The sequence below is a fragment of the Panthera tigris genome, chromosome A3 (assembly GCF_018350195.1).
Source record: "Panthera tigris isolate Pti1 chromosome A3, P.tigris_Pti1_mat1.1, whole genome shotgun sequence".
NCBI lineage: Eukaryota > Metazoa > Chordata > Mammalia > Carnivora > Felidae > Panthera > Panthera tigris.
This window is the reverse complement of record NC_056662.1, coordinates 60,862,340-60,876,054: the sequence shown is the minus strand read 5'-3', so window position 1 is coordinate 60,876,054 and position 13,715 is coordinate 60,862,340. Positions and strand designations below refer to the sequence as shown.

Sequence of the window (13,715 nt, the reverse complement as noted above, 5' to 3'; positions counted from 1 at the left end):
TATCACTATTAAAACTATGAAGATGATATAAACACTAATACCTGAAACTTACTAAGATTTCCACCTGTTAGCTGCTAAGTGCCTTGCTCACAGCAAATTGTTACTCAATTTTTGCAGAACAGTACAGATTCAGCCATAATTTAGCACTGAGGTTTGAAACTGCTGCAAGACTATCTACCCTGACAGCAGAAGTTTTTTTCTTGGTCAACAGACTCTCTCTATATTCACTATCTTCAAGATTAAGAATTTATTGGATAGGGTCATATATGTAGGACATTCAAATCTTTTCTATATTGAAATACACCAATTTATCCACCATCAGAAAACTGGATATATATGCACCTACTTTATGATAAGGTTAAAGACCAATTATAGATGGCCCAATGAAAAATGAACTTCACAGAGAAAGGAACTAAAAAAAGAAAGCATTTTCTTTTAGCAAAAAGCCAAGAAGTAACAGTAACTAAAAGATCATTTTCATATTTAACAACTTACTCTTTCTCCAGGTTGGCTACAACACTGTGTACATAATCACTATCTGTCTGGGAAAAAGAAAAAAAATTGTACATACATTAATGTTTTTAAATTTTTATTTAACTTTTGATAATGAATTCAAATAAATAATTAACAGCATTCAATTAAAGCAGTGCATTAAAATTTCAGACAGCTTATAGATTTGCATTTCTACTTTATTCTACTTTATTGCACTACGATATATCATTGAGTACTTACTAATACAATAAGCAGATGTCAGTTTTATTACCTTCAACTGTCCTTGTTCGATTCAGTAGAAAAAACTGAGTACAGAAATTATTTCTACCTCTTCTCAACTATCCAAACTGGAAGTAGTGAATAAATAATGGAATAAACAATAGAGAAAGATTTTTCCATTTTTATTAAAAAAAAATAAAAGGCAGGAGGAGATAATATCTTAGCGACTCTGACATTAAATGATGAAACTATGTAATAAAAAGCAGTCACGGTCTGTATTATTATGATTCTCATTATTAGGCTGATAATGATTAGAACCCAAGTCAAAAAGCACTTTACACACAGTTAGAATTATATACAAATAAAGATCTAATACCCCCTACCAATTTTAAATACAGTCACAGTTTATATTAAAATGCTAAAAAGAATCAATCATACATAAAATATGATCTATGTTATAGATTGACAAAACACTTAATACTTGATAAAAAGAAAACAAACCAAAACAAAAAGATAAATTTTGGAAATTACAAAACTATTAAGTTATAAAAAGTTGTAGTATAGAAGATGGTCTATAAAAGTATGTTAACTTTAATTTCTGTTGACTGCAAGTAATTCCTATTTTTATTGTTAAATTTAAAGACTTAGGAGTGAGACATTAAGACCACATTCTTCAAACTCTTAACTATGGAGATACAACTGGCACACCGCTCAAAATCTTCTGTACTTCCCCTATATGAACCAAATGTCAGCGATCTCTTTTGAAATAATTTATCACCAACATATATAACTAATGAGTATCTTTTCACACATCAGCTATAATTCTTGAGAATATGATCAAGGTTGGTTTATATAGATATTAATAAATTTAAAAAACAACCTGGAATTCAATTTGTTAAGCATTTATTGAGGGCCAGTGATTTGCCTATCCAAGGAAAACAGGAATACAGAGATGAACAAGACCACCTCCCTATTCCCAGTTGGCTGTCCAAGAGGTAGGTCAAGAGGAAAAAGTAAATGTAGATTCATTAAGTAATGTGTAATAATACGTATGAAATTCACATGAGCCAAATCTAATATTATATGTAATCCTTATGCTGTAATCATTATGCTAATCAACAGAACTAACAAAAGGTTTGCTTAAACGACTGTAATTGATATCACTTTTCCACCAGAGAATAAATCCTTTCTGGTATCAGCTAAGGGAATTCTGGGAATCTTCTGAAGAAAGCTAAATGTATAACTGGCCTAGAAACAGCCAGGCAAATCGTTATCTCCATTATACAGTTGTGGTTGGAAACTGTTCTTGCCTCTCCCCCACTCTTAAATGTTGATAATAAGATAGGCAATATCAGATCTTTGGGGCTTGCTTGCATTAAATTAAAAGAGAGCACTTTTTCCTGAATCTTTTTTAAAAGCGTGTGGAGACTTTTTCAAAGGCAATATTATCACTCAATTCTCGGAATGCATCTACAAATATAAAACTGAGATGTGTGTATTCTAGGGGTACGTGAATGGTATATACGTGGGAAAGGTGGGAAGGAAAGTGGACATACATAGAAAAAGAAAGAGCATTTTTTCCTGGAGAATCAAGTGTTCCTCATGGTTAAGTAAAATTAAGTATTTTATATTAAAACTATATGCTATTGTATTAGTATGTATATGCATTATTAATACATACTACAACAGGGATGAACCTTGAACACGTTCACATTTGTTCAATGTGTGACCACATGTTATATGCCTTTACTTGTATAAAGCATCCAGAATAGAATAATCTACACAGATAGAAAGTAGATTAATGGTCTCCTAGGGCTGGGGGGGAGAAGGGTATTAATGGGTGATGGGTAAGGTGTACAGAGTTGTTTTTTGGGGTGATTAAAATGTTTGAAAATTGAGATGGTGGTTGCATAGCTGTGACTTTAAATAGTTAAATTACAAAAAAGTGATTTAAAAAGTTAAATGTAAAAAAATATTAAAAAAGAATGTTCTATTTTTCTATTTTTGATATATTTTGGGGAGTACAATATGCTATTAATAGCATATATGTGTGATTTGTAAATATCTATGTACAAATTGGGAATACCTAATCAATGGGATGCTTAACAGAAAAGCTTAGATCATATTGCTGCACTGGACCAGTCCTGGTGAGACAGAGCACAGAATACTGCACTCTAAACCAGCAGAATACACATTGTTTTCATGGAACATGAAACATGGAACATTCACCAGGATAGATCACATGTTAAGCCACAAAACAAGTCTCAATAAGTTTAAGAAGACTGGAATCACATCAAGTATCTTTTCCAACCACAACTGTATTAAACTAGAAATTAAATGCAAGAAGAAAACGGGAAAAAACCCAAATACGTGGAGAGCAAACAATCAATGGGTCAAATAAAGAAATCAAGTAGGCAATCCAAAAACAGCTTGAGACAAATGAAAACAGAAACTCGTCCCAAAATCTGGGACACAGCAAAATAAGTTTTAAGGGGGAAGTTCATAGTGATACAGGCCTCCCTCAAGAAACAAGAAAAATCTCAAATAAGCAATCTTATTTTACATTTAAAGCAACTAGAAAAAAAGAAAAAAAAAAAAAAAAAGGCCCCAAGTTAATGGAAGGAAAGTTCAGGGCAAAAATAAATGAAATAGAAACTAAAAAGTAAAGGTCAATGAAACTAAAGCTGGTTCTCTGAAAAGATGGACAAACTTTTAGCCAGATCCATCAAGAAAGAGAAAGCCTAAATAAATAAAATCAGAAATGAAAGAGGAAAAAAAAAACCATATCACAGAAACATAAAGGATGTTAAGAGAATACTATGAACAATTATTTACAAATTAGAAAACCTAGAAGAAATGGATAAATTCCTAGAAACATAATCTTCCAACACTGAATCATGAAGAAATAGAAAATCTGAACAGACTAATTACAAATCATGAAGAAATAAAATCAGTAAAACAACAAAACAACAACAAACTCCTGTGGTGCCTGGGTGGCCCAGTCAGTTGAACATCCTGACTCTTGATTTTGGCCCAGGTTATGATCCCAGAGTCGAGGGATCAAGCCCTGCGTCAGTCTCCATGCTGAGCATGGAGTCTGCTTAAGATATTCTCTCCTCCCTCCCTCTCCCTCTCTCTCTCCTCTCTCTCACTCATCTTCTCTTTTTCCCTCTCCCTCTCTCTACCCCTCTCCCCCACTCATGTACACTCTAAGAATAAAACAGATCTTTTTAAAAAAAAATTTTTTTTAATGTTTATTTTTGAGAGAGAGAGAGAGAGACAGACAGACAGGGTGTGAGCTGGGGAGGGGCAGAAAGAGGAGGAGACACAGAATCCAAAGCAGGCTCCAGGCTCCAAGCTCCGAGCTCCAAGCTTCGAGCTTCCAGCACAGAGCCCGATGTGGGGCTCAAACTCACAAACTGCGAGATCATGACCTGAGCCGAAGTCGGTCACTCAACCAACTGAGCCACCCAGGCACCCCTAAAACAGATCTTTAAAAAACCTCCCAACAAACAAAAGTTGGGGACAAAATGGCTTCACAGGTGAATTCTATCAAATATTTAAAGAAGAGATAATATCTATACTTCACAAATTATCCCAAAAAATTGAAGAGAAACACTTCCCACTTTACAAGGCCAGTATTACCCTGATACAAAAACCAGACAGATACTACCCCAAAAAAGCAATTACAGGCCAATTTCCCTGATGAACACAGATACAGAAATACTCAACAAAACTATCAGCAACCAAATTCCACAATACATCAAAAGGATCATATACCATAACCAAGTAGGGATGCAAGAATGTTTTAATATCCGCAAATCAATTATTGTGATACACATTAAAAAAACGAGAGACAGAAATTACAAGATCATCTCAACAGATGCAGAAGATGCACCTGACAAAATTCAACATCTATTTATGATGAAAACTCTCAACAAAGTAGGTATAAAGGGAAAGTACATCAACATAAAAAAGGCCATATTTGAGAAACACACAGTTAACATAATACTTAACAATAAAAGGGTGAAAAGCTGAAAGTTTTTCTTCTAAGATCAGAAACAAGACAAGGATTCCTGCTGTCAATACTTTTATTCAAAGTAGTATTAGAAGTCTTAGCCACAGCAATGAGGCAAGAAATAAAAGGCATTCAAATGGGAAAGAAAGTAAAACTGTCCTATTTGCAGTTGACATGATTATGCATAGAAAACTCTAAAGACTCCACCAAAAAAAAAACAAAAACAAAAAAACAAAAAAAACAACAAACTATTAAAACTAACAAATTCAGTAAATTTGCAGGATACACAGTTAACACACAGAAATCCGTTGTGTTTCTATACACTAATAATGAACTATCAGGGAAAAAAATTAAGAAAACCATCCCATTACAACTGCATTAAAAAGAATAGAATAGGTAAGAAATTTAACCAAGGAGGTCAAGGATCTGCACTCTGAAAACCCTAAGACCGTGATGGAAGAAATTAAAGACAACACAAACAAAGGGAAAGATATACCATGCTCTTGGCTTGTTAAGATTCATATTGTTAAAACGTCTGTACTGCTCAAAGCACTCTACAGATTCAGTGCAATCCCTACCAAATTTACCAATGGCATTTTTCTCAGAACTAGAACAAATAATCCTAAAATTCATATGGAGCCACAAAAGATCCTAAATAGCCAAAGCAATTTTGAGAGAGAAGAACGAACAAAGCTGGAGGTAACATGCTCCTGATTTCAAACTATACTACAAAGCCATAGTAATCAAAACAGTATGGCACTGATGGAAAAAAGACAAATACTCAATGGAGTAGAAGAGAGCCCCGAAATAAACCCACCCTTAAATGGTCAACTAATCTACAAAAAAGAGACAAGAACATACAAAGGTATAAATCAGTTTCTTCAATCGTGTTGAGAAAACTGCACAGTCACATGCAAAAGAATAAAACTGGACCAGAATAAAATCTTACACCAAAGACAAAAATTAACTCAGAATTCATCAAAGACTTAAATGTAAGAAATTAAGCCATAAAACTCCTAGAAAAAAAAATAGGTGGTAAACACTTTGACATCAGTCTCAGAAATACTTTTTTGGATATTTCCCCTCAGGCAAAGTAAACAAAAGCAAAAATAAACAAATGGAACTACATCAAACAAAAAGCTTTTGTGTGACAAAAGAAACCATCAACAAAATGAAAAGGCAACCTACTGAATGGGAGGAGATACTTGGAAATGATACATCTGATAAAAGGCTGCTATCCAAAATATATAAAAAAACTGATACAATCCAAAAACAAAAAACTAAAAAGCCTGATTTAAAAATGAGAAGAACTGAATAGACATTTTTCCAAAAAAGACATACACACAGGCACATGAGAAGATGCTCACCATCACTAATTATCAGGGAAGTGCAAATCAAAGCAATGTTAAACCTGTCAGAATGGCTAGCATCAAAAAGACAAGAAATAACAAGTGTTGGCAAGAATGCTGAGAAAAGAGAACCCTTGTGCACTGTTGGTGGGAATGTAAATTGGTGCAGCCACTGGGGAAAACAGTACAGAGTCCACAAAAAATTAAAAATACTGCTACCATATGATTTAACAATTCCATTTCTGGGTATTTATCCAAAGAAAACAAAACCACTGATTTGAGAAGATATAGTTTCCCTATGTTCAATTCAGCATTATTTACAAAAGCTAAGATGTGGAAGCAACCCAAGTGTCCAGTGATAGATAAATGGACAAAGAAGATGTGGTATAGAAACAACATGGAATATTACTCAGCAATAAAAAAAGAATGAAATCTTCCTATCTGTGTGACAACATGGATGGACCTGCATTAAGTGAAACGAGTCAAAGACAAACACTATATAATTTCACTTATACATGGAATCTAAAAAACAAAACAAAACAAAATTTACAAACAGAATAAAAACAGACTCATAGATACAGAAAACAGTGGATGCGGTTGGGGGCATTGGCAAACAGGTGAAGGACATTAAGAGGTACAAACTTCCAGTAACAAAATAAATAAGTCATGGGGATGTAATGTACAGCATCAGGATATAGTCAATAATATTGTAACAATTTTGCATGGTGATACATGGTAACCAGATCTATTGTGGTCATCATTTTATAATGTATAAAATATTGAATCTCTATCCTGTACATCTGAAACTACTATAGTATTGTATGTCAATTATAATTCAATTTTTTAAAAAGGTTGAATCACTCCAATAGACCATAAGATAGTCTCTGGAAAGATGTCATGAAAATAAAAACAATATCCACCACCTTTGATAGTTACCTTCTAAATTACCTCTTAAGATTTTATATCATTAGGCTGATACTATTGTTTAAATCATCTCTATCCTTACTCATTTTCTGTTTATTCATTCTATCAAGAAATGAAAGAAATGAAACAAAGTCTCAAACAAATATTGTGAAAGAACTTGCTTAGAATTCAGAAGCCCGTGACATAGCAGGAGACCAGGCAAGTGAGCACGGTGGAAAGGCCCTCAGGTGGCCCACCCGTAGAAGGGATAAAGGTGCCCTTTGATTCTCTGTTCTAGTTCTGAGAAAAATGTCATTGTTATTTGGATAGAGATTGCACTATATCTGTGCACTGCTTTCACAGATGCCCGCACACCTGGGTGTCATGAGGTTGTATGTAGCATGAACACTTAATACTAATTGATTAAATACAAGGCAATTCAATAAAACCTTAAAAATGAAAAAAAAAAAAAAAAAAAAAAAACGGGCTCCCCCTCCAACACTTTAAAGATGATGTTCCATTGTCTCAGGCCTTCATACTTTCTAACAAGAATCTAGAGTAGTATTCTTTTCTTTTTCTGTGCATAATGTGTCTTTGGCTTCTTTCAAGATCTTCTCTTTATCTCTGGTTTTCAGCAATTTGATTAGGACATACCTGATAATGGTTTTGTGTTTATTCTGCCTAGGACTTTTTGGACTTCTTGAATCTAAGGGTTTATACTTTTCTTGTTTCCAAAAAGCAATTATTCCTTCTTTTTCCTCTCCATTCTGGAATTTCGTATGGTAGATCAATTAATATTATCCCATTGGCCACTGAGGCGCTATTCTTAATTTTTTCAGTCTTTTCCCCTATTTAATTTTGGATACATTCTATTGTTATTTTTAAAATCACTGACCTTTCCTTCTGCAGGGTCTAATCTGCCTTTAAGATTATTCAGTAAATTTTAAATTTCAGATATTGTACTTTTCATTGCTATATGTTCCACCATTTGGTTCTTTAATACATCTTCCATTCCATTCCTCATTGTTTTAAGGACTTGAAAATGTTTGTAATAGTTGTTTTATTGTCCTTTCCTGCCAGTTCTATCACCTCTGTCATTTCTAGATTTGTTTCTATTAGCTAAATTTTCTTTTAGTTATGACTCATTTTTTTCCTTGGCATATTAACCATTTTTTATTTGATAATAAACATTACAAATGTTACATTGTTGAGTGTCTTAACCTTGTTGTTTTTAAAAAAAGTATTGGGCTTTATTTTAACAGGCAGTTATTTGTTCATTAGTTGACCCCCCATAGGCCTCTTTTTAAGCTTCACCGGGATGGGCCTAGAATAACCGTTTCAAGGATATTTTAACTCCTCTGGAGTTGCCACTAAATGCCCTGCCATTCCAGTTGGTCAGAACCCATCCTGTGTGAGCAATGGGAACTGTTCGGGTTATAGTTCCCTGATCATTCCCCCTCCCCCCAGACTTGTTAATTTCACCCTACATATGTGTGGCCCTAATACAACAAAGACAAAAAAGGCATCATCATTTTCTGTGCAGCAGTCTCCTTTCTGCAACTCTAACCTGCAGTTTCCACTTGCTCTATTTGCAACTGCCCTTCCTGCAATGTGATCTGGAATGCATCTCCAGGCAGAAAGTTGGGGGAATTGTGGTATCCACTGCACTTATTTTTCTGTCTCTGGGAATCACATCATGCACAGTCTGTTGTCCAACGTCTGAGAACAAATGAATCATATTTTGTTCAGCCTTCTAGTCACTTACAGCAGGAAAATAAGCCCAGTCCTTATTAACTCTTTCAGGGCCTGAAGCAGATGTCACTTTACATAATAAGAAACCAATGAAAATTCCAGAAAGATAATGTGTACAAGTGGCAAGTCAAAAGGACTAAAAGACAGGTGCTAGAATGGGGCTGGCAGCTCATAATAAATTTTACTTCCCTAAGGTCCAAGGAAAAGCTATTCCCACCCATTTAATGCTTGGCTTTATGATACTTTAAATTCAATGCAAATATGGCAACAAAGACTAACAAATACTAGTTAGCTTTACTAGCTTCTAAAATGGTCAAGTTGTTGAAAGATAAAAGAAAGAATAAACAACATTAAAAAACAACAACAAAAAAACCTTCATTTCTAATATCTCTGTTATAGCCTTTCTTCCTTTCCTTCTCCTAAACAGTTGATGCTACAGCAATAGTTCTCAAACTTTTCTAATCAGAACCCATTCAGTTCAAATTCTTAATCACCTTTACAATTATCCTAGTCCAAGCCTCACCTGGATTATTACAAGTCTCCTAAGTAATCTCCTTGCTTCTTCCCTTTCCAAAGTAGTGTGATCCTTTTAAAAGTTAAGTCATATTATTCTCACCAAAAATGCATAACTACAATCTAATCATGAAAAAATATCAGACAAATCCCAACTGAGACATTCTATAAAGTAACTGACTAGTGTAGTCACTAATGGTTTCCAAATTCATGAAAGACAAGAAAAGTGCAAGAACTATCAGGGATAGAAGGAAACTAAAGAGTCAGAACAACTAAATGCAGTGTGGTATTTAGGACTGGATGCTAAAATAGAAAAATGACATTAGGTGGAAAAATACCAAATTTGAATAAAACCTACAGTTTAGCTATAATTAGTATTATAACAATGTTAACTTCCTGGTTTTGATCATTTTATTAGGGCTGCATAAGTTAACATTACAACAAGCTGAGTGAAGGGAATATTCTCTATTATAATTTGTGAAAATTTTCTGTAAATCCAAAATTATTTCAAAATAAAGTATTTTAAAACATTAAAGGAATAAAAAGTAAGTCAAGTGTCTTCCCTACTTGAAACCCTCAAATGATTTTGTCGTAATTATATCAAAACAGACCCACTGCCTGTTTTTTTTTTTTTTAATGTTTATTTATTTCTGAGACAGAGAGAGACAGAGCATGAGTGGGGGAGGGGCAGAAAGAGAGGGAGACACAGAATCTGAAACAGGCTCCAGGCTCTGAGTTGTCAGCACAGAGCAGGACGCGGGGCTCGAACTCACAGACCACGAGATCATGACCTGAGCCAAAATCGGACACTCAACCAACCGAGCCACCCAGGTGCCCCCCACTGCCTGTTTTTTTTTTTAACATTAAAAAAATTTTTTTTAATTTTTAAATATTTATTTATTTTTGAGAGAGAGAAAGAGGGTCAGAGCATGGCCTGGGGAGGGGCAGAGAGAGAAGGAGACACAGAATCTGAAGCAGGGCCCAGGCTCTGAGCTATCAGCACAGAGCCCAAAGTGGGGCTCGAACTTGTGAGATCATGACCTGAGCCAAAGTCAAAGCTTAACCAACTGAGCCACCCAGGCACCTCCCACTGCCGGTTTTCATAAAGTAAAATCTTATTGGAACACAACCCCACCCATTCATTTACATATTGTTTCTGGCAGTTTTTAGGCTACATCAGCAGAATTGAAAAATGTACGGCTTGTAAAACCAAAGATATTTGCCATGTGGCCCTTTACAAAAAAAATCTGTTAGCCCTCTGACTCAGAGTAAAAGCAAAGTTCTTACAACGGCCTGTAGCGTCCTATGTGACCTGGCCCACCCCACTCCTTCTCTGACTACTTCCTACTACTGAACCCTTCACCTTTTCTGCTCTAACCACACAGGTCTCTCCTCACTGTTTCACAAAATGTGCCAAGCAATGTTCTTGCCTTGGGGTCTTTGCACATGCTGTTAGTCAGCTTGGATTGTTCAACTCCCACACCTTCAAATCTTTCCCAAATGTCCTGACCAGTCTAATAAACCATCCCCTGGAAATCCCATACTCCCTTTCCGATTTACTCTTATTCTTCTAGCACTTACTACCATTTAATGTATTATATATTTGTTTTTTAATATGTATTTTTCTATAATGTAAACTTCATTGGGCAGAGGCTTTGTTTTATTCAATGATATGCCTGGTACTTACCAGTATTTTGGTAAATATTTGTTGAACTATGAGCAAATTTTATAGGTTATTATACATGTACAATTTCTTCCTAATTGGCATCTGTATGATTTGTAACAAATGTATAAGTAAACATCTTAAAATATAACTGCTAAAGAAATTATAGGTCAAAAACACTACTGATGCACTAACACAGTAATCTGTAATTTAAAATCAAGAATAGAAACACTAGACAGATAATCAGCAAGTCTACAGAAGACTTGGAACAACACTACGAACCTGACCTAACAGACACTTATGAAACACTCCCCTTGACAATAGCAGAATCCATTCTTTTAAAGCACACATGAAACCCTGTCCAGGATAGACCATCTCCTGGCCCATAAACAAGTACTGATAAATTTAAAAAGCCTGAATTAGAAATCAAACAACAGAAGGAAATTTGGGAAATCTACGAATAGGTAAAAATTAAGCAACACATTTCCAAATAATCCATGGGTCAAACCAGTAATCACAAGGGAATTTAGAAAGTATTTTGGTCTGAATGAAAATAAAACTTAACAAAGTTTATGAGATGCAGCTAATGAGAAATTTATACATTAAAATTGCCTCTACTAGAAAAGTTCTCCAGCCAAAAATGTAAGAATTCACCTTAAAAATCTAGAAAAAAGAGGGGCGCCTGAGTGGCTCAGCTGGCTAAGCGTCTGACTTCAGCTCAGGTCATGATCTCACAGCTCATGAGTTCGAGCCACACGTCAGGCTCTGTGCTGACAGCTCAGAGCCTGGAGCATGCTTTGGATTCTACGTCTCCCTCTCTGTCTGCCCCTCCCCCACTCGTGCTCTGTCTCTGTCTCTCTCTCAAAAAAATAAACATTAAAAAAAAATTGAAGACACTCTAGAAAAAAGAGTAAACCAAACTAAATGCAAACAGAAAGAAAGAAAAATAAAAAATGGAAATTAATGCAACAGGAAAATAAAGAAATGATAAAGTTAGCAAAACTAAAAGTGAGTTCTTTGAAAAGATCAAAGAAAAATGTCAACTGAAGAGCATTAGAGTGAGGTCTGTCTACTTTGCCTGATTGCCAGCAAGCCAGGGCTAGAAGACATAAAAAGTCTCAGAGGAGAAGGAAATGGAGAAGGGAAAAGAAGGAAACGGCAGGGGAGGTAGAAGAGTGAGGACAGGAGACTACTGTTTAGTATAACAAACTCCACTGACTACTGGGATTCTTCAGCCATGTGCATTTACAACTAATAAATATTTTTTTGAAGTGCAGAAAAACAAGAAAAGTAGAGAAAAAAAAAATGTCCCTGTGCAATGCTAGATTACACGTTAAGGGGACAATCTATTGTCCAGTGGGTTTCTTTTTTAATCTCTTCCAGTACCTTCCTCATTTTGGTACTTCAATAAGTGTTTGTTCACTGAATACTTAGCATGATATCTGTACTTCTGCCTTTATTAAAAAAGATGGCTAACAGGTAATTTATGAGAGTTTGAGCAAACCTAACTATACAGAGGACTACTGTTTCTGAGGCTACTATACTCCTCCAGTACTTTGGGTGGTAACAAGTTCTGAAGCATTCAGGTAACGAAACTCTGGCTGAAAGCACACTAAACTACCTAACTAGAAAAGACTAAACCACTTATATAGAATTTGCCTATAAAGATAGCATTGACATTATACAGAATTATCAATGAGAAATGGATACAAAACTGCAAACTCGATTTTCAATACTACCAATATTAACAACCAAGCTTCTCAAGCTCAAAAGGAACCCAGCGTGGTTCCAATAATCAGAGGTAGCCTGAAGAACTGCACAGACTAACTATATTTGCAGGAAGCAGCCTGACTCTGTAGCAGCCACAAAGAGAGTCTTTGACTAGAAAGAAGAAAAAAAAAAAACCCTAGTCTGGAACACTACTCTGCCCCCTCCTCTTCCTATAAACCAGTGGCCTAGGGAAAAAAAAGCCACTTCCTTCTATGATGATTCATAAAAAAGGAACCAGCACAGCAACTGTACAAAAAAATGAGAAAAAAGGAAGAAATTCAACAAAACCTATGAACGAATAAAAAAAAAAAAAAACTATACTGAGAGCCACAAAACAGAAAAAAATTGTGACCAGATATTTCCCATTAATTTAAAAGAAAAAACACACAGCTGAAGCACTTGTCACCATGAAGCAATACCAGATATTAGAAATGATTGTGAGGATTCTAAAATGTATATGGAAATGCAAAGGACCTAAAATATCTAAATCAATCCTGAAAATAACAAAATTGGAGGACTTAACCCAACCTGATTTCAAAACTTAATTCAAAGCTATAGTAATCGAGAAAGTAAGGTCTTTGCATGAGGATCAACCAACAGGTCAATGGAACAGAACAGAAAAAGAGACCCACACTTATTTGGTCACTGGATTTTCAACAAAGGCACCAAAGCAATCCACCTGGGAAAGGAAAGTGTTTTCAATAACTGGTACTGGAAAAACAAACACCCAACATGAAAAACAATGCAAGTGAATACTTTGTTACACCATAACAAAAATTAACCCAAGATGGATAACAGACCTAAAATAGAAAAGTTAAAACAAAGTTTTCAGAAAATATGATCTTCACAATTTGGGGCTAAGCAAGGATTTTTTAGGTCATAGAGAATAATAATCACAAATGTAGAAGACACTGATAAATTAGATTTCATCAAAATTAAAAACTTCTACTCACCAAGAAAATGTGAAAAACATAAAAAGACTTCCACAGATTGCAAGGAAATACTCACAAAACACCCCTAACTGACAAAGGAATGG

General features: G+C 35.0%; 1 protein-coding gene across 4 annotated transcripts in view; it reads right to left on the bottom strand.

Annotated features, from left to right (window-relative positions):
- The window catches only part of MGAT4A (alpha-1,3-mannosyl-glycoprotein 4-beta-N-acetylglucosaminyltransferase A), a 115,303-nt gene that overhangs the window by 28,459 nt on the left and 73,129 nt on the right, over nucleotides 1-13,715 (bottom strand). For all 4 annotated transcript variants that reach the window (XR_006215661.1, XM_042981221.1, XM_042981220.1 and 1 more), the window contains exon 6: nucleotides 496-542. Coding sequence is in view for 3 of the 4 variants with exons in the window: in XM_042981221.1 (XP_042837155.1) it covers nucleotides 496-542 (47 nt within the window). In the remaining variant the exon portion in view is untranslated. The remainder of the gene's footprint in view (nucleotides 1-495; nucleotides 543-13,715) is intronic.